Source organism: Dreissena polymorpha, chromosome 2 (genome assembly GCF_020536995.1).
Source record: "Dreissena polymorpha isolate Duluth1 chromosome 2, UMN_Dpol_1.0, whole genome shotgun sequence".
NCBI lineage: Eukaryota > Metazoa > Mollusca > Bivalvia > Myida > Dreissenidae > Dreissena > Dreissena polymorpha.
The window spans coordinates 32,853,255-32,875,072 of record NC_068356.1 but is presented as its reverse complement, the minus strand read 5'-3'; the positions used below and the strand labels follow the sequence as shown (position 1 = coordinate 32,875,072).

Here is a 21,818-nt window from a genome sequence, read left to right as displayed (position 1 = left end):
TTTAAGAAAATTTAGGAAAAGTTAAATCTTTGATCTGAAAATTAACCATCTAAAATGGACTTATATTTGCTTCTTTGTTACAAGGTCTGATTTTCTAGATAGATCCCATTCACATTCAATGCACTTTACTGCATAGCAAATAGAATTTGCAGCTCTATTATCCATGATCGCGTTTAGCAATAAATATATCATCGAACTGACCTCTGAGATCTGTCATTCAATAAAGAAAGATAACATGAATGATACGATAACAAGGCGACTATAGAATAAACTGTCTTAATTCGTTCGTCACGTAATTAACTCGTATTTGTTTAATAGGTTAGTTGTTCCGGATTGTTTTACAATATTTAATGATTTCGTTCCATTTGGTGTATATCCATATTGTGACACCGGTCTTTATTGCTGATAAGTATGACATTGGAAGGGTGCCGAACCATATTGGGTTATATTATGTTTAGTTATTTCGATATTAATTCATATAATACATGTCCTGGCGAAGCGTTTTATCGTATGAACATCCGGCTAGTTTTTTCTTCGTTTTTTTTTATTTTACGAACATGCGTTTTTGGAACATGACATCATTTGACAGCTTTCCAGTATGAAAGCTGCACTCCTCTCTTTTCTATCTCGTGGCCACGAGTTAGCTAAGTCGGGATCTCGAGATCTCGAAATAGAAAATAGAGGAGTGCAAAACTAAATAAAAGAGGAGTGCAATTAAAAAAAAAGAGCGGTTCAGTAAATAAAGGAAGGATGCATTACACAAAAGAGGAGAGAAAATCGAGATCTCGAGATCGCGACTTAGCTAACTCGTAGCCACAAGTTAGTTAGCCAATCAAATACTATCTTGATCCCTCAAATTAATGAGCCAATGTAACGTCCTAAAGGCAAGGCTCTGATATAACATATAACATACTACAATTAGTACTACTATTACTACTACTACTGCTGCTGTTGCTACTACTACCACTAATATTACTACTATCGCTACTGCTGTTACTCCTCCTCCTCCTACTACTACTGCTACTGCTACTGCTGCTGTTGCTGTTGGTAGTAGTCGTAGTAGTAGTAGTAGCAGTAGTAGTAGTAGTAGTAGTAGTAGTAGTAGTAGTAGTAGTAGTAGTAGTAGAAGTAGTAGAAGTAGTAGTAGTAGTAGTAGTAGTAGTAGAAGTAGTAGTAGTAGCAGCAGCAACAACGACAACAACAGCACTAGTAGTAGTACTAATAGTAGTTTTTTTAATTGCACTCTTATTTTATTTAGTTTTGAACTCCTCTTTTTTCTATTTCGAGATCTCGAGATCCCGACTTAGCTTACTCGTGGCCACGAGATAGAAAGAGTGAATGTCACCTCTATTCCACCGTATATATGGGTTAGTTGATGATTGCACTTAAAATGTCCAGCTATGTTATTTAGAAATTAGGCATACCATCCCAATAAACCAAGGACAGCGTCGATAGCGTTTATTTTTTTCCGATTTACGTTGTTGTATTAAAACGTTTCCTTATACACATCTGTATTGACCTACTGGAGATATCAAAACATACGGATGACACCTCATGGGACGGTCGGTTATCAGTTACCCGTCTTGCGGTTAGCGGATATTGACCTCTTGGAAACACATTCCATTCGTTGGATAGGTGACAATGCATTGGTGAAAAAGAGCCTTCTCGAGTTGTTTCAAACCGGTAAATTTGACTCTTTTATTCACGATTGTAGTATTTTACGAGGTGTATTTTTCCACAAGATCTTTTTCCGACCAGCTTTCGGCTACATGAACGTATACATTTTCGTGCTTCGAAGTTCAATTTATATTCGTGACACTCTCGGAAACGCCATATGGTGCATTTTTTGTTTGAAATAACATTTGCCAATATATAAATATAATTTGTCAAGAGTGAAAATATTTAATATGATATGTTTAATTATTAGTACGTAATATTCTGTATTTACCTTTCACATTCACTACGATCACATCGCGCTTGATAAGAAAGTTCAATCAGTGTAACGTTGCACTGCTGCAACGCGTTGTCTTCTCATAAAAGCATGGACACATATATTTTTAATCTTGCGTGGTACTAACGTTTTCTATTTTATTTACTTCTCAGCAGACGTGTCCACAGCACACGTGTCCATCGTTGTAAACCACCATTTGATAAGGGTTTCTTACGATTCTCAATGCCCGGACCTTTGTAAGAATGAAACAATAGACCAATGCATGCAAGTGATTTTCTGCTTACGGTGAATCAACCCCAACGTTTAGTCAACACAACAACGTCAGTTTCCAGCGAATAATGCCAACCCAGGCTCTTTAATGCCTATCTTATTGAAAGCGTATCGAATTCCAAACGCACCGTTTTAAACATTTATAAATTTGATTGTAAAATAACCAGCTCGCCATAGCTAAAACGGATCAGATCTATTCTACCTGTCAATAGATTTGAAAGTTAATCAATTTGCCGCTGTATGCTCATTAAATTAGTTAACTATGGTGATTCAAATTGTAAATTGATCCTTTATATTAGGCCGTATACATAATACACGTTGAACTTTGATGTTTGGTTAATGGAAAAATAAGCAAATTAATGTTTTCCATCATCAATTTATGGTTATGGAGTTCATTTCAAACTTAGACAAAACCTTTATACATTGACAACATTATGGTACAATAACAATTATCGAAACGTTTTATTGTTTACAAAGATCCATATTTCCAGCTAATAATAACTTTACGAGATATTACTTGATGATAGATGTTCGTCATTTCTGAAATAATCGGATTTTGTTCAATGATGTCTTTTCTTTGGTATTTAACTTCCATTCATATACATGTATAATAATATATAATACTGGATATCGGTTATAGAAGTCCTTGATAGAAACGTGTTGTTAGAGAACCCGAATTGATTCCTTCGTACGTTCCGCGTTGACATGCCATGATAAGCTGAAGGCAATTTGTATTAATCGATGACATTCACTTAATTGAATATCAAATTTCAATAAATATTCCCGTCTTTAAAAGTTGATTTGTTGGTAGCCTTCAATAATTGAATAACTTCATGGCAAAATTATTCTTAAGCCTTTGTTGAGTTTTAAAGAACCACAACAGAAGGGTGCATAGGGTCTGTTTTCTCGTCTACCAATGCGGTAATTTGTAATCATAGACACATCACTTAGTCTTGTAATTCGCCTATTTCAAATATTGCTTGCGACCAAAGCAATGTCTCGTCATTCGATTAGATGTCTTGATCCTACGTAAACTTAATTAAATTCTTTATTTGCACTATACACGAAACACAATATATGTGCATGGATAATAATAATACCTATATTTGCTTTCTCATTACACTGTGTTTGTATGTACTTTAATTATTGATTGCAATTGAACTTTGAATAACTATACAAGATAAGTACTTGTGACGTGAATGAGCTGTTTCTTGGATCAATTTTAGCCGCGCTATAGGAAAACCGGCTTAACGCATGTACCGGTACTTAAAGTATCGTCCTAGTTTAGCCTGTGAATACTGCAAAAGCTAATCTCGATACGCCGATGCATTAAACCCTTTTTTCCCAGAGCGCGGCTTAAATTGATCCAACAAACACGTCATTCACATCTTAATCAAATATTGTGATGCTCATGTCTAGTATCCTTGCGAGATTATGGGGGGGGGGGGGGGCTTTGTTTACGCCCACTCCGTACACAAGCGCAGTATGGGCGATCAATGATTTAAATATTATTAATTTGTTTTCAACATTTTCATGGGAGCTAGTTGTTTTTGTTTGGTTTTTAAATAAGTCGTGATAAGTAAGAGGTTGCAGCATTATGGTATGTATTTTTCCCCTCAGCTTTCACATACTGAGAAACCGTTGTGTAGACCTAAATATGCGATCCGAGACCAGGAACGGCTGTTTGGGTCTTTTCAATACGGAATATAAACCGTCCAATTATTATTGAGACATCAGTTAATGTTTTCAAATTAAGTTATTATAAAATTTGAGTATATATTGTTTTTAAAAACTTCGCTTTAAGAAAAAATAATAACATAAGTGGAATAAACCTTTGTTGCTAAGCACATGTTATTTTGTATGTATGAGGTGTTCTGACATATTGGTTTTTGGAGATTCGCTAAAAGAGTAAAAGACATACAAGAAGAATACTTCGTTGCGCAACGGTACATTACATGTTATTTTGTAAATAGGCGGTATCCTGACGGGTACGATTAAATATTGGTACACGTGTACTTAGTTTTTATTTTCTTTCAATTTGCTACATGATAAATTGCTTTTACGGACAACCTGTCAGCATTATTCGATGTTACTAATAGGTATTAAGTTTACTGTGACGTTTTCAAGGTATTTAAAGAGATGTTATAGCGGTTACAATAGAGATAACAAAGATGAGCCGAGCCATGAGAGTGGCGTGAAATGTTTTAAATATAAACACGTTTTTTTATCCCATGATTGTTGCTGATCGCCGTATGAAGGACAGCAGAAAATCACAAAACACGTGAACTTCGTTTTTGGAAAACAGGGCTTAATACATGAGCGTAGTGTCCCAGATAGCCTTTGAAGTCTAGGACTGAACAGGCTAATCTTTGACGACACTTTAAGCACTGCATTAGGCACAGTTTTATCAGAACACGGGTGTATTGTGATTATCTATATAAGTTGTTATCAGGGATTTTCATATATTTACGTCAATCGAGTTGATTGTGGACATTTTTATAACCGTTTGAGAAAAATTTCATTTGTGCCCATTTATGTTTCCTATATAGTAGGAAATGTAGGCTGGACAAAAATACGCATTGACATTCATAATTATTTCGAATCTCAATCAAACATTCACATTTCAGCGTGAAGTACCAATGATTAACAACAGTATATATCACTATTACGATCCTCGAGCCGTTTAAGTGGCTATGTACGTTGGATTTCTAAATGTGGATACGCCAGCTCGAGCTGGATTTCGTAAACCTGCAGAGGTGCTTGGCCTCACTTTCATCTGGCGACCCGTACCGCCTACTGTGGGGTCGGCGGCTGCTTTATGGTTACGCAGTTTACTGTTCACACTATCATTCCAGTTCGAATTGCGAGAGAAGAAATTCCGCTTGGCTTGCATTTTGCTCGTCATTGTTTGAATGGTCTCACTTCCACAGAATTTGGCCACAGCACCGTCGAGATTTTGAAGCTTGTTCTTTTCTGTTTGAATCCGTTTTTGTACTAAATGCTCGTAGAAATGCCCGCGGTCTTTCAGTTCGTCTTCGTCAAAATACCTGATCTGTCTCACGGCCGGTCCAAGTCGCCCGTTATTTGCCAACTGCTGGAGACTAACTCCTCGCCGTACTATGTCCAGGGCAGTTTTAGGACGCAGGTCTATCTTTGATTTCTGTTGATCTATCATAACCGACCCATCTATTTCCACGTTCGCGTCCGAATCTTCATCTTCGCTCTCGCTTGATGAATCGCCGAAAAGACGAATGGGAAGTCCGATACTCTTTCGGGAAGATACGCGATCGCGGCCCATTGGTGATCTAGGCGATACGTTTTTACTTCTTGGTGAATTGTCTGCATTACGTAACGCCGGCGGACAAGTCTTCGGTCGCGTCTTTTTCCTTCTCCTGGCTTTAGCCTTTGATTTTATTTGTCGCGCCATGATTTCTTCTATAGGATCTTCGTGGCTGTCCCTTTTATTGCGCACGATTTCCCGCTGTCTGTCCCGGTACTTGCGCAGTCGCTTCTTCATTTCGTTCTGCGACTTGTGCAGCTCTATCGCAGTCGCGTGCTTCAGTGTTTTGATGGAGGAGAGAGTGATCTCGAACATGCGTTGTTCTATAAGGTTCGCGCGCTGAGACGCCTTGTCCTTCTCGTTCTCGTCCATGACTCCTGATTTGGACTGAAATTGTAAAATTAAGCCTCGTTTTGGGAAAAGTTGGCTAGATGCACGCGATTGTCATCCAAGATTTGCCTGTGCAGTCCGCACAGGCTAATCAGGGAAAACTGTTTACGATTTTATGGAATTGTTCGCTTAAAAGAAGTCTTTCCTTAGCAAAAATCTAGTTCAGACGAAAGTATCGTCTCTGACAAGCCATTAACTTTTTGAATATTCATTCATTTAAAGCATGTTTGATTAATTATATAAATGCCATACATAATTTCTAAGTTTCTATTTTAAACAATCGGTCATGTTCTACAAAATAGTTGAAATTCAATAAAGATTCGTGACATATTCGGAAACGTCATACCGTGAATTATATAATACGCCAAAAGAGAAGATATTTAATAAATTACCTTAGCTATTAATGCTTAGTATACTTATATATCTTTCACATGCTCTACGGTCACATTGCGTTTGATTGTAACTTTTAATCAGTATTACGAAATAGTACTGCAATGTGTCGGCTTATCATAAAGGCATGCACAAATAGCAATAATTTTAAATCTCGCGCGGTACTTACTTTTTTTCTTCTTGATTTACTTTTAATCATTAGTGTCCATCACTGAACACTACCATTTACCGCGTGTTTCTTACGATTTTAAATCCCAGAACATTTTCTTGAAAGAAAAAATAGATCAATGCATGCAACTGATTTTCTACTTACGCTGTATCAAATCCAGCGTCCAGACAACATAAAAGCTTCAGTTTCCGGCGAATAATGCAAACCCAGGCTCTTAAATGTGTATCGTATTCAATCCGTATCGACTTCTCACGCATCGTATTAAAAATTTATCAATTTGATAGTAAAATAGCCAGTCTTTCTTGGTTGAAACGGATCTGATCTGTTCTACATGCCAATAGTTTTGAAAGTTAATCAATTTTCCATTGTACGCTCATTACAGTATTGAACTAAGGTAATTCAAATTGTAAATTGATCCTGTATAATAGTTCGTATACATAATACACGTTAAACTTTGGTGTTTTGTTAACGAAATAATAAGCACATTAATGTTTTCCATCATTAATTTACGGATTGAATTTCAAATATAAACAATACCTTTATAAATTTACAACTTATGATGCAATTTACGATACATATTATTGTATACAAAAATGCAATATTTTCAAACAAAACCAACTGTACAAGAAATTACTTGACGATAGATTTGTTTCGTTTGGGAACTGTTCGTACGCATTTTTTCTATCGTATTTATTTCAATTTCCTATCCAATAACGTAAAATTTTGGATATAGTTTTATACTAAATACGTATTGTGCAAGAACATCAAACCTGACAGGAATCGTTTAGAATAGACTACTTACCGATAGCGATCGCATGGAAAACTTTAAAAAGGATTTAATATTTTGGCAATCTTAATATAGCATTGACGCACATGTGAATCATAGCTGGCGAAACATCAGATGGAAATGAGAATAATTTTAGTGTACATTCAATTGTATTTTAAAACTTATATATTCTTTAATCATTTTTTAAACCAATAAACGATGAACAATGTTCAGTGAAATAAATGTCACCATTAACATTTTTTGTCACTAAAGCCAAATAAAGTTTGTAACACTTCTTAACTGTCACGTAATACAAAGATCTTAAAACCTTCATACCTTTCGCATTGGCATAAACTGTCGCGATAGACTGAAGGTAATGTATATTTCTCGACGACATGCATTTAAATGTATTATCAATATCAAATTTCAATATATTTTCTCGTCTTTAAAAGTTGATTTGTTGGAAGGCATAAATAATTGATTAAATACATGGCAAACTTATTATAAAGCCTTTGTTGAACGATATAAAGCCACAACACAAGGGTACACAGGTTCTGTTATTTCGTCTACCAATGCGGTAACTTGTAATCATAGACACATCACTTATTAATGTAATTCGTCTATGTTCAATAAAGCACGCAGCCAAAGAAATGTTTTGATATCCGAAAAAAGGTCTTGATACAACGTATACTTAATTAATATAGGATCTGGCACGAGTTGTCATATCATACCATATTCTATTAAACGAGTTCAGGAATTTTGAAAGTAAGCGAGCCTTTGGAGAGCTTACTAACGAATTTCCTGGACGAGTTTAATAAAATATGGTATGATATGACAACGAGTGTCAGATCTTTTTTATCACATGCTTTTAAATGAGAAAATTAAATAAATATTTACGCAAACATAATGATAAATCCCGAATGTTGTTTACATTTCGTGACGTCATTTGACGTTGCAACGTCATTTCAGCAAAATAACAAAATGCGATTGGTCAATAAAGGAAAACTAAGCCAATGAAAAAGCTTAAAAATATTGTATTACATTTTTTGTTTAATAAAAAAATATGTTATGGTTGTGTTACATGGGAAACAGGGTATAGCATGTGATAAAATTCTTTATTTGCACTCTACATTAACACAGTAGATTTAGATGGATCATTATAGGACCTATATATTTGCTCATTACACTGTGTTTGTATGTACTTTAATATCAATTAGCTTAAATTATGACATATATTGCGCTAAAATTGTTTGACTTGAATATCAATTAGCCTAACTTTGAGCTAGCTCTCATAGCGGGTCATATATATACCTATCAATTGTACACACTTTTGTCGACATTGTAAACATTGAGACCCCTGCTAATGTGAATAAACACAGATGAATCATTTGAGAATATTGAAATGTTTAAAACATGAACACTTAAAAAAATGACTGTAGTATGTGTGACAGCAGAAATGCACAGCTAATATGAGTCTCTCTCTTTAAAAACGGTGGTTTACTCATGTGCGTAAAGTGTCGTCCCACATTAACCTTTACAGTTCACACATGCGTATCAGGGACGCAATTTCACGCCAAAATTCTAATTTCGCCAAGAAGAGCCTTCCTTAAAACGAAAAATACAATCAAAGCTGGAAGTGTTGTCCCTGATTTGCCTGTGTGGATAGCACAGGCTAATCTGGGACGACACTTAACGCACATGCATTAAATCTCATTTTCACAGAGCGGGGCTCATATCACATTCTTATATGTCAATTACTATCACCCCATCAGCGGGGTATTTACTCCAATCCGTGGATTAGTACCACAGAAACCAATGCCGAACTGTCATTTATTTCTTCAACAATTCTTTCAATCCATGTTGCAGGTGGCAGATTACTGAAAGGACACACGTGAGCGTTTGGTGGTAATTATATATGTCAGTCGTACATAGTTTACCCGTATGTAACCTTACATCGACTTCGACACAGTTTAGTTGAACTGTATTAATATAAATGTGTTTTTACCAATAATACAATAATATAAAACTATTTGTCAAATGATAAAGTCTGATACTTTATCGAGTTTGTATTTGGTGGTTGAAGTGTCATATATTAGCAGATAACATCGATATTATTTTTGTTTTAATTGAATTAAGTCCAACGAGCGGGGCATTTCTGTATTACAAATCAAATGGAAAGATGCAAATATATGAACCGCGCTCTGTAAAAAGGGAGTTTAATGCATGTGCGTAAATTGTCGTCTCAGATTAACCTTTGCAATACGCACAGGCTAATCAAAGACGACACTTTCCGAATCAACTTGATTTTTGCTAAGAAAATAGTTTTTTTAAACGAAAAATATCCTAAAAGCGGAAAGTGTCGTCTCTGATCTGGGACGACACTTTACGCACGTGTATCAAACCCTTTTTTCACTGAGCACGGCCCAAATCAGTTTACTTAAAATACATACCAAACGGAGCATTTTTTTTTGTATTGATCTAGTAATTTTTTTCAATTTAAATAGTATCGATGTATTTGCGAAATGTGTACCATTCATGGTAGAAACGTGTTCCAAGTATATTTGTTTTGATAGACTAGGCTTACAGATAAAGAACCCTTGATTCTATAATCAACAGGTGCCGTTTTTAATAGGAAATGTAAATATCATGGTATCTTCAGCTGGCATTGCCATAAAAACTGCGGTAGAGTAACTTAAAAAGTATCCAGTGTAAGCACTTCAATTTTGTAATTTGTCTTTTCGCGATGATATGAGAAATCAGAAATCGCAGATATTTATTGAACGTTTGCGAATGCCATGGTAATGTGATATTATGCGTTAATAATTGGTGGTTTGTCTACCGACAGGTTGTTATATCAACGAAAATAAGCAATTAAGCAAGAGTGACCTTCAACATAAAATATGCTAACTAAAAATACTGTTCATGTTTATGATCAGAGTCTTGCGGAAATGGGCCTTATGCCATTAGCGGGCAGCGGATCTCCAGTCTACCTGCTTAATCGTACAGTCCCTGTTATACGCCACCCTTTGCGCTACAAAGTAACGCTAGGTTTCATGAGAACACAGGGTAACTCCTGACTAGACTGAACGAAGGCTCTGACGGGTCGGGAGCTATGCTGGCCGCATATGACTTAAACTCCGCTTGACGCGGCTACTATGCACCACACAAATCCATTACATCACAAAGGTTTTATTAAAAGAAGTAAGTCTATTTGTAAAAAACATCGAACCTTGAACCATTTTAGGGTAAAGAAGCTATGTTGTTTTACCCCCCCCCCCCCCCCCCCCTCACCTCTAAAGATGCATCTTCATTTAATGGTCATTAGTAGCAGTTCACATTTAAATTATCAATATTTCATTAAATAATTTTTATGTAACAGTAAACCGTTTCAAGATCTAGCACCCTAGATGAGCTGTCATCGTAAGACCTGCATTCAAAGCACAAATTAAGAACAACAACAATACTTTTGTGTATAAATGGACAGTTTCAATACCAGTAGTAAATCGAAGCACATGCTTGATTAATTATTGGACAGACAACTTCAGATGAAAAGAAAACACTAGGCAAAATATGTTCTTAGGCAACTCCTCAATTAAGTGATCTGAGGTTAATGCACTATAATATGCATACAATAAAAGAGCATCATAGTGATCTGGTTAAATTCGGTTGTTAACCATAACTGATGAGAAGAGCAACGCCAAATTCACGAAGAATTAATGAAAAACTCGGATGAGGAATAAAAAAATGAATGTTGTAACTAAATAGCAAGAACCAGGATATGGAACGATCAAACAATCTAAAATATTCGTAAAAAGATTAAAACTAATAATGTAAAAAATATATATGTACATAACAATAAGACAATAATGATACTACCTGAGTTCTTTGGTAGATCCGATAAATACTTTATTTTGTGTACTTGCTCTCTATAACAACACAGCTAGTATCTCCAGTCCTCGAAGATAAATGCTTCTATTTTGACAAGGTCTAATTTTCAATTTAGATCCCAGCGCATTGAAACCATTTTACAGCATGGCAAATAGAATTTGCAGCTCTATTATCCATTATCTCGTTTAGCATTAAAATATATCATCGAACAGACTTCTTAGATCTGCCATTCAATAAAAAGAGATAAATTTACAGATACGATGACAAGGCGACTATAGAATACACTGTACTAATTCGTTCCTCACGCAGTTAACCTGTATATTATGAATACAGTTGTTTTCCTTTGTATTAAATTATTTAATGATTTCGTTCCATTTGGTGTAGATCCTTTATGTGACACCGGTCTTTATTGTAGATAAGTATGACATTGGGAGGGTGCCGAACCATATTGAATTACATTGTGTTGAGTTATGTCGGTATTAAATCATATTAAACATGTCCGGGCGAATCGTTATATTGTAGGAACATCGGTTTTTTGTACGTTTTTATGAACATGCGCTTTTGTAAAATGACTTAGTTTGACGCCTTTATAGAATGTTAACATACTGATATAAAAAATGTGTATCGGCCACTTGATGACTGCTGTGAAAGTTTACAGCTTTTCGATTAAAAAAATAGGCATTTCCTTCCAATTGATCGAGGAAAGCGATGGTGTTTTTTATCAAACAACTGCATTGATATCTGCTTGGTATATAACGCTGACTGGTATACATTTTGACATCAGTTCAAGAGGAAGTTGTTATATCAGTAGATATTTGTAGGTCATATTACTCAGAGTCAACTGTACAGTCATTATCTGAAGTAAAATAGAATCATATTTAAAAAAAAACACAATGTAATACCATAATGTAATTTATTTTACAAACAAAAGGCAACAAATCAGCAAAACAAATATTTTTACAAAAATGTATTTTACATATTTTGAAAGTGCGCGTACTTGATTATAAAAACGTCAGTTTTTTCAAGCCCGCTAAAATTCAGTGTCGTAGAAATATTTGTAAGTTATTTCTTTTAAAACGAGGTACATATAGATATGATAAACAGAAAAAAACGGGTTACTGCCTGATCGCTTTGTAATATATCAGGGAAGTCTTAAAATAATGCAACGGCGAGGATTGCCGATTACGGTTACCGTTTTATATGAGTGTCCATGTACACAACCAATATTTTAAGAAATCATAACAGACGTATGCAATGATAGCCACTTTATGGGACAGTCGTGTGTCAGTCACACATTATGTGGTAAGCCGACATATGCCTCTTGGATTTAAGTTTATTCGTTATGAAATGCATAGGCGGACAAGAACCCATTTGATATTTTTCAAACTGGGACATTGACCTCTTTAATAAACCATTGTAGTTTATAAAATCGCGCATTTTCCACGTGATCTTTTCCGACCAGTGTGAGCCACATGAACTTAAACATTTCCTCTTTCCGTAATTTCTCTCTTAAGTCTGTACCAGATTTCACGAAGTACAGACAGTGCTCGTTAATAACACAAAGGCACCACCATGTAACGTTTCTGCATTATAAATAAATTACCAAAACATTACTGCAATTAAAAATTATATGCAATACGTGGAACATTTTCTTTAAATTCCACGAACGTTTTTCATGTTGCTGCTTAAACTATCGGAAATAAGTAGTACACTTAAATTCTTCATAGAAGAATTGCTGGAATGGGCGAATACAAAAAGTGAATACGAAGTACAAATTGTATGCATGTACATCAATATGCGAATTGCAGATATTTAAATTGTTACTGACTAAACAACTACCGATATTCTTTTAGATACATAATCACTTCATATATGATTTTTGATAGAATTAATGTGTTGCGTATTTGTTTATTCCGGAAAAGTGATCTAAAATGTGCTAGCATTGTCGAACTAAACGCAAAAACTACACATGGTGCTCGTTGCTGTATCAATATGTCTTGCAAAATCTTTCAAAATTTAAATTGATGAATTACATGAATTTAAGTTTTTCTAGTGTTTTTGATATTTGACAAAGTGGATAAAGGGACTGTATGCCGAAATGATAATACGATTTGATTTTAAATGGACAGAGTAGAAAGAAACGAGGTTTTTATCCAAATGTTTCCGAAACCATTGAGCCATTCAAAAGTATTTTTTATGTTTAATGATACATCATTAACCTGTTGGGACGCCAAGAATATTTGTTCTCGTTCGAAAACGTTTCTGACCATAAGCATAATCTTGTGCTGCTGTTGTCATGTTTACATCATACTTACCTGGCTGGTAAGGATGATACATGTATACAAAATACATGAAAGGACCGGTAATTACATGTACAGCTACATAAATTACAAACAAACCGCAACACTTAAGGATGTTTAAGGGACCTTTTCACGTTTTGGAAAATTGACAAATAAATTTTTTTCACATTCGCAAATTTTCGTTGTAGTTATGATATTCATGAGAAAACAGTAATACTGAACATTTACCATGCTCTAAAATATCCATTATATGCATATTTTGACGATTTAAAAGCCTGTAAATTATTGAGCGTTGCAACGCGAAACGATTGAATAATTTTTAGAGTTTGGTTGTTGTCGTTGAATTTTGTGACACTACGAGGATTACTTATATAAATTATAAATTACAACAAGCATGGTGTGAGCACGGAAACAAAAAAAACAATCTCTTAATCAAGAATTCAACAAGTTTGATAAAATCTGATAATATATTTCCAATTCATTCCTATTTCACAAAAACAACGTATGCACGACCATTATTTACAAAATAGCCACCTTTTATTTGTGTGTCCACACTTACTAAAATGCGTCGCAAATGGCGATATAGGCGATCGGCAGCGAAACCCGAAAATACTAACAGTTGTCTCGAGCTATCATGCGATAGCAATAAATGCAGACATGATTGTAAGCACAAATATCAAATAATAGTCACCCTCCTCATTATCATCCTTTTAGTCATAATAATCACAATCATTATCGAAAAATATGTCCAATATAAAACAAGTGTGAGGTTTTGGTTCGTATATGCCGGGTACGAATAGACACCGGAAATTCTGTTTGCACGTGTACTCACTGATTATCAACAATGGTGGTAAAAGAAAAGCAGGTATTTGATTTTCTTTACCTTAGTTTTAATTCAAATTTGTAAAATGAATGAGAATGTGTAAATGTAACTAACCGTTGGCCATATGCCCACGATACAGCCAGCATATACATAAAATAACCGAGTCTTGTAAATTAAGCTAGTATTCGGATATATTTTGTTTCGGATATTTTTTGTAAAAAATAAATAAATATTTGCAGCATGATTGAGTGTGTATCAAAATACATAAAGTCTTAATTATTTAATTTGAATGAAATGAATAAGACTTTGCCATCTTGATTTCACAGAGTTTAAGAAACACATTTACATTATGTTGTTTACAGGTAGAAACGGCAGTTAATGCACTGCTTACATTGCTGAAGAAAGATGATTCTGCTGTAAACATTGTTGATCAGCCTGATAAAATAGATCTTCAAATTACCCTTAAAAAGATCCCAGATGTGAAACACAAACGTATATCACTGTAAGTATATGCACTGAAATTCGTATTCATTTGACTATTTTTATTCATTCCTAAATCAGTTGATCCTCTTATCCATAATGTATTTTAAGTCTTATTCATTCAGGTGTTTCATTTACCTTTGATCAAAATGAATTAATTAAACATATTCAGAGAGAAATATCAATTAATAATAACTATTTCTTAAACTTGTAATGAATCATTATCTTGTGAAAATGCATCTTCAGTAAAAAAGCCAGGTGATTTCTTCTTCCCGGGTCTTAAATAAACCCCTGCTTATTTAATGTTTTAATTAGAGACCTAAGTTCTATATAGTATTTACTTATACATATCAATGAAACCATTAAGCATTTTTTGAATATTTTATTAAATAAGTTGAAAAAGTTAATTAATACTGTGTAATGTCATATTCTGTGAACTGTCTACCTACTTAGATATTATGTGTATATACATGGTACAAATTATGTTTGTTTATAGGTCCTTACCCCACTCAATCCACCATGACAGTCGGGAAGTGTGCCTCTTTGTTAAAGATCTCGACCAAAAGAATCGTGAATATGAAAAAACAGTTCAGCATTTTGAGGATGTCTTCAGAGAAAAAGATATTCATTGCATTTCAAAGGTATGATTTCCTTGAATATAAACCACTTTTCTGACTGCCTGGCCTTGTAGTCATGAGATGTCGAAGAAAGGACATCAAGAGATCCATTCATCACAATTGTACCAGTGTACATTAATGTAATGCTATTCCTATTATTATAATTATTATTGTAAGAAATTTATTATCTACAGGCCTTTTCCTTGTCTAGAAATGGGTCCATTTCACGAAAAATTTAACATAAAAGTAAAAAAATTCTCAATAATTAAGCTGATTTTTATACGGGACGTATCATAGTTTCACCCTTGGCGGGCGGCGGGCGACTTCCACAGCAGTGTCCGCTCTCTAATTCAAATAGTTTTCATTCGAACTTCACCAAATTTGTCAATTCGATCTTCACCAAATTTGGTCAGAAGTTGTGTCTAAATGATATCTAGGTCAAGTTCAAATATGGGTCATGCTGGGTCAAAAACTAGGTCACGAAGTCACTTAGTGCATTTTAAGCATTTAGCATGGTGTCCGCTCTCTAATTGAAGTAGTTTTCATGTTTACCAAATTTGGTCAGAAGTTGTGTCTAGATGATATCTAGGTCAAGTTCAAATATGGGTCATGCCGGGTCAAAAAAAAAAGCTTAATTTTTCTAAAATATATCATTTTGCCACTCAAATGGTAAAGTTATCAAGTTGTCCAAAACCTTCAAACGGGCGTATCTTGTGGCAGTTTTGCACTATTGTTTTCTTTTAATTTAATAAATCTTAAAAGTTATATTAAAAGAGTTTTTCCCAAATCAGTGTACTTTAAAATTAAATCTAGACCTGATCAAATATGATGTTTTATTTTACCTGAATAAATCGAGCAAGGTGCTTGCATTTACTCGAGACTAAGCACTTTTATTTATCATTTGCTGATATGGTGATTTTTGGATGAAATTGAGGCAACTTTCCTTTTTTTGGGGGGACTTCAATTCGGAATGTTGTTATTTTTCCATGATTGGAAACGTGCCATTTATTGGTACATTTTGAAGAAGAAAAAAAGCCCTGAGCTAAAATTTCTTTCATTTTGACAATTTTGGTGTGATTCATGCAGCCTGAAATTGTAGGATTTACGATTGGAGTACAAAGTGACCCCAGCAGTTATTCTAAAGACTTACATGGTCTTGTTCCAAATATGGTAAATCAAATACTTATTGATCAGTTTCGGGCAACTTAACGCCTTTTAAACGAATGAATTTTAATATGCATACTTCTTGTAGATGATTGATATATCGCATCATTTTAGCCAGTATTTTTAACCAGGTTTTCCGAAGGAAAAAACTGGTTATTAGATTGGCGAATGCGGGCTGGCGGAATAAGCTTGTCCGGGCCATAACTCTGTCGTTCATTGTCAGATTTTAAAATCATTTGGCACATTTGTTCACCATCATTGGACGGTGTGTCGCGCGAAATAATTACGTCGATATCTCCAAGGTCAAGGTCACACTTTGAGTTCAAAGGTAAAAAATGGCCATAAATGAGCTTGTCCGAGCCATAACTATGTCGTTCATCGTCAGATTTTAAAATCATTTGGCACATTTGTTCACCATCATTTAACGGTGTGTCACGCGAAATAATTACGTCGATATCTCCAAGGTCAAGGTCACACTTTGAGTTCAAAGGTAAAAAATGGCCATAAATGAGCTTGTCCGAGCCATAACTATGTCGTTCATCGTCAGATTTTAAAATCATTTGGCACATTTGTTCACCATCATTGGACGCTGTGTCGCGCGCAATAATTACGTCGATATCTCCAAGGTCAAGGTCACACTTTGAGTTCAAAGGTAAAAAATGGCCATAAATGAGCTTGTCCTGGCCATAACTATGTCATTCATTGTGAGATTTTAAAATCATTTGGCACATTTGTTCACCATCATGGGACGGTGTGTCCCACGAAAGAATCACGTCAATATCTCCAATGTCAAGGTCGCCACGACTAAAAATAGATTTAAAAAAAAAAAAAAGTTACAAAGGGGGTTAATTTTTTTTGGTCATTTCAAAAGTTCAGTTTGAGTTTTCTCCCTTTATCAGATTTTTTTTTCACAATGAAAACCTGGTTTTGTGACAATTTTGTCCCTTGTTATACTTCACATTGGATCAACTTGGTTTAGCCACGTTGCAGTCTTCCAAAAGGACGGTGTTGATGGATTATTTTGGACTTGAAGATCAATATATTCAGAAATGGAAACTTCATTAACAGGATTATGATAGTGAAAATCTCACCCGTTAACCTGTTTTGCCCTATTATTCAGGCTTGTTTATCATGTATGAAAATAAAGAGGTGTTCTATAGATTATCTATAGCTTAGAGTATCTCTAGTTAGATCCATAATGTCCAGTATGTTCACCCCTCTTTCTGATCAGATCATCCCACTGAAGGCTCTACGCACGGACTACAGCATGTACGCGGCAAAGAGGAGCCTTGCCAAGGCCTATGATCTCTACCTGGCTGACGACAAAGTCTTCGGAATGCTACCAGGATTACTGGGGAAGATATTCTTTGCAAAGAAAAAGTGAGTCCAATTTCTGCAATATTTTTATGCTCCCCTTCGAAAAGAAGAGGGGGTATATTGTTTTGCACATGTCGGTCGGTCCGTCCACCAGATGGTTTCCGGATGATAACTCAAGAACGCTTAGGCCTAGGATCATGAACCTTCATAGGTACATTGATCATGACTGGCAGACGACCCCTATTGATTTTCAGGTCACTAGGTCAAAGGTCAAGGTCACAGTGACTCGAAATAGTAAAATGGTTTCCGGATGATAACTCAAGAATGCTTACGCCTAGGATCATGAAACTTCATAGGTACATTGATCTTGACTGGCAGATGACCCCTATTAATTTTCAGGTCACTAGGTCAAAGGTCAAGGTCACAGTGACTCGAAACAGTAAAATGGTTTCCGGATGATAACTCAAGAATAATTAGGCCTAGGATCATGAAACTTAATAGGTAATTTGATCATGACTGGCAGATGACCCCTATTGACTTTCAGGTCACTAGGTCAAAGGTCAAGGTCACAGTGACAAAAAAGGTATTCCAGTGTTTTTTTTCACAAATAGGGGAATGGTGGCGGGGCCTGTCCAAAGGGGAAAATGATTTTTTCAACAGTAGTTTCAGACATTTCAGCCTTCATGCAAAGTCTCAGTTTTCCTAGCCATATTGAGTCTAATCGGGATTTTTTAATCGATAAAATGGCAAATTTGAGCATTTTTTTTCAATAAAATGGACCAAAGTGGAATGTTTTTATCAACAAATATTGACACTATATCGATATATCAGGCCTTTTCCTGACCATTTTGGGAAAAAAGGCAATTTATATGAAAAGTCCAGTTTTGGGAAAAAATAATTTAATATAGTCTAACTCTTTATAATAATTCAAAAACATATTAATTTGTTAGTTGCTTATGAAATCAATTTGAGATATATTAATCATTAGAGATCATTAGAGAGTGGTTTTTTTATAACTTCTGGAGGGGATTTTTTCTACAAAATAGGGGAAAAATATATACTCTTTTTTGAGGGGAATGGGGCCAAATATCGGCCCCGAAATTGCCATAAAAAAAACACTGTATTCACACAATGGCTGCCACTACAACTGACAGCCCATATGGGGGGCATGCATGTTTTACAAACAGCCCTTGTTTCCATTGCACTCGATTTATTTGTTTTTGTTACCAATTATGTGAGAGTTTGAAATAATACTGCAGCACTCTTGGCTGTTGTAACATACAAGTATTACAATAAATTTAAGTGTATGTGTCTTTTATTGTGCATAAAATACTATATGTTTAATGTGATTTAAGTTGCCATTTCACTGTTCAAATCACTTAAATTGTGTTTTTTGTTAACAGTAACCATTTCATTTGGGATCTGTATGAGTGAAGGTCTGACTGTATGGTAAATGGTAGAGTCATAGCATATCTCATTTGTAAGTTTAAGCTTATGTTTATAACTCAGTTCATTTGTTTTTTTATGACTGATGCCAGTAGTCAAGTCTGCCCTTCGTATGAGGTTTACCCAACATTTCATTTTAATTATACAAGCAAAAATGCTTCCTACAAAACTTTGATACTTGCATGGATGATGTCTGTGAACAGTTTCAACATACATGTATCTTACCTGACCGCATTTTAGGCCTGACATTGACCTACTATTGAGACGTCCAAACTACACCTTCTTAAATAAGAGTAATTTCCCTTTGTTGTTTTTGTATTGTGTTACTTTTCAGGGCTATATCTCAGATATGCTACAAGATTTCAATATGAAAATGCATGGATGTATCTATTTCAATGAGGAGAATTACAAGGCATAAAAATAAAAACCCTACTGACGCTACATGTAAACATTTTGTTTATGATTAAATCACATATCAAGGGATATCAATTCAAAGAATTTGCTTGTGTTAAGCAGCATCTTGTTATGATCTCTATTTTAGGTTGCAGCCGATCCCAGTGAACCTTTCAGCTCAAAATCTGAAGTCTAAGTTAGAAGATGTTGTCAACAACACCAGGCTGGTTCTTGAAGGCACTGGCTCCAGCAGGTATTCAATAATTAACAGCAGTAATTGGGACGAAATCACACTGCATTTATGTGTGATTGTCTATTATAAAAGCGAGATTATACGATTTTGTCAAATATAAATGAATTTATATAAAATGTGTAAAAAACTTATTATATATATATTTCAATATAAAATAAAATAAAAGTTGAAAAGAACATGTGTTGAAAAATGCGAAATAAGCCAGATATTTAATTCTGAAATCGAAAATGGCTGTACAGTCTAATTGGCCAGCATGTATATCATGCATGTACGATGTGAATCTAAACTTAGTTTAACGGTTCATTTTAAATTCCTGCAACAATATATATTCATACGACACACGAACATTAACTCTGGTCCTAATAATAGACGAATGCTTCGGTTATTGTAGGAAAATATGTTCGTCACAATCGACTTGGGGCGCTAATTTGTCTTTGCTGCATTTTATGAAATTTGTATTTAATGTATAATTTTTCTTGCCTATTTTGTGTTATTGTAATATATTTTATCAATATATTACAATTTAACACATATAAAAAATCGTATAATCTCGCTTTATAATACATTAAGATAATTTTTATTCAAATAAATATAAAAAATAAGACAAATATAATTAAGGAAAGTAGGATTGAATACAAATTAGGTAAAATCAAATGTTTGACAGATCCCAACACCTTTCAGTTTGGACAGCTTTGATTATAGAGTGAAACCTTGCTATTAAGACCACCTGTGGGACTTTTGAAAAGTAGACTTAATAGTAGTGCTGCAACAATATACCGGTATATATGGCAATAAGCAATCCGCATATTGTATTGCGATACGATTTTCATCATACCAGTACGAAAATTATACGAAAATTCATCCACATTTTGTCCAGAAAAGCCATCCGAAATAATGATATCAAAGTAAACAAAACAAATCGGTGTTTAGTAAAAATAAATTGCTATGAAAAAATAGCATTCTAAAAAGTCTTTATTTATACGGAGTCCGAGTAACGTTGTTACATGGTACATAATAAAAATGTAAATTGATGTTTTTATAAACAGAAGTTATAATGATCAAAAACAAATTAACTGCCCAGCGTGCAAGCTTGGACTCACAAAAAGTGGACATGCTTATATTTCTAAAGAAAAACATGAAGTTAAGTTTATTACATAGTTGAACTGTAAACTGAGCAATAAATATGCTTTACCCGTTTTAATAAAAGAGTTATTACTTCGTCATATTGTACTTGTAGCATATTTATATACATCAATTAATTTTAATGTCCCAGAGATTTATTGTAAACCGTCCACAATTGAACAACATGTTTAATGCTTAATGGGAATATCCAATCGACAAAATGACAATACTAATCTTTCATGCATTTTGTAAAAAAGGCTAGAATTGCCAATAGGATATAACTAGAACCTAAACATACAAATACAAAGGTTATGATTATGAAATTAAGTTGGTTTTGGTGATAAGCTGGCGCGTAATTCTGGTGCAAGTTAGCAATATATTGCAATATATTGCAATACGGGTTTTTGAACTGACAATATATTGCAATACGGTTTTTGGCGTATTGTTGAAGCACTACTTAATAGCGAGGTGGTCTTAATGCTGAGTTTTCATCAATTAAAACTTAATTATTATTTTTTGCAAGCAATATAAAAAAAGAATCAATGCATTGTACATTAGGAACGAAGATAGACGTAGGGCCTCGGACATTTTTAGCTCGGCTGTTTTCGGAGAAAACCCGAGGTATTGTCATAGCCAGCTCGTCATGTCGTCTGCCAGCATCTTGCTAAAACCTTGACATTTTGCTTTAAAATAAAAGTGCTTCCACCTACAACTTTGAAACTTCATATATAGATGCAACTTGATGAGTTCTACACGCCACACCCATTTTTGGGTCATTAGGTCATGGTCACTGTGGCCT

The 21,818-nt window shown here is 34.7% G+C and overlaps 2 protein-coding genes across 4 annotated transcripts in view; one reads left to right on the top strand and one right to left on the bottom strand.

The window, feature by feature from the left end:
* Positions 1 to 11,606, bottom strand: part of LOC127866514 (uncharacterized) — a 22,550-nt gene extending 10,944 nt beyond the window's left edge. The window contains exons 1-2 of one of the 3 annotated variants that reach the window (XM_052407069.1): positions 11,093 to 11,606; positions 5,367 to 5,888 (exon numbers count right to left, since the gene is read on the bottom strand). In XM_052407069.1, coding sequence (XP_052263029.1) covers positions 5,367 to 5,873 — 507 coding nt within the window. In that variant the 5' untranslated portion in view covers positions 5,874 to 5,888; positions 11,093 to 11,606. Of the gene's footprint in view, positions 1 to 2,664; positions 5,889 to 6,594; positions 6,785 to 11,092 lie in introns of those variants that run through there. The other 2 variants (XM_052407067.1, XM_052407068.1) reach the window with 2 other exon arrangements.
* A 2,568-nt stretch (positions 11,607 to 14,174) lies between these two features.
* The window catches only part of LOC127866512 (ribosomal L1 domain-containing protein 1-like), a 16,469-nt gene continuing 8,825 nt past the window's right edge, over positions 14,175 to 21,818 (top strand). Inside the window, exons 1-5 of the mRNA XM_052407066.1 lie at positions 14,175 to 14,269; positions 14,590 to 14,729; positions 15,204 to 15,348; positions 17,720 to 17,868; positions 19,793 to 19,897. Coding sequence (XP_052263026.1) covers positions 14,249 to 14,269; positions 14,590 to 14,729; positions 15,204 to 15,348; positions 17,720 to 17,868; positions 19,793 to 19,897 — 560 coding nt within the window. The 5' untranslated portion in view covers positions 14,175 to 14,248. The remainder of the gene's footprint in view (positions 14,270 to 14,589; positions 14,730 to 15,203; positions 15,349 to 17,719; positions 17,869 to 19,792; positions 19,898 to 21,818) is intronic.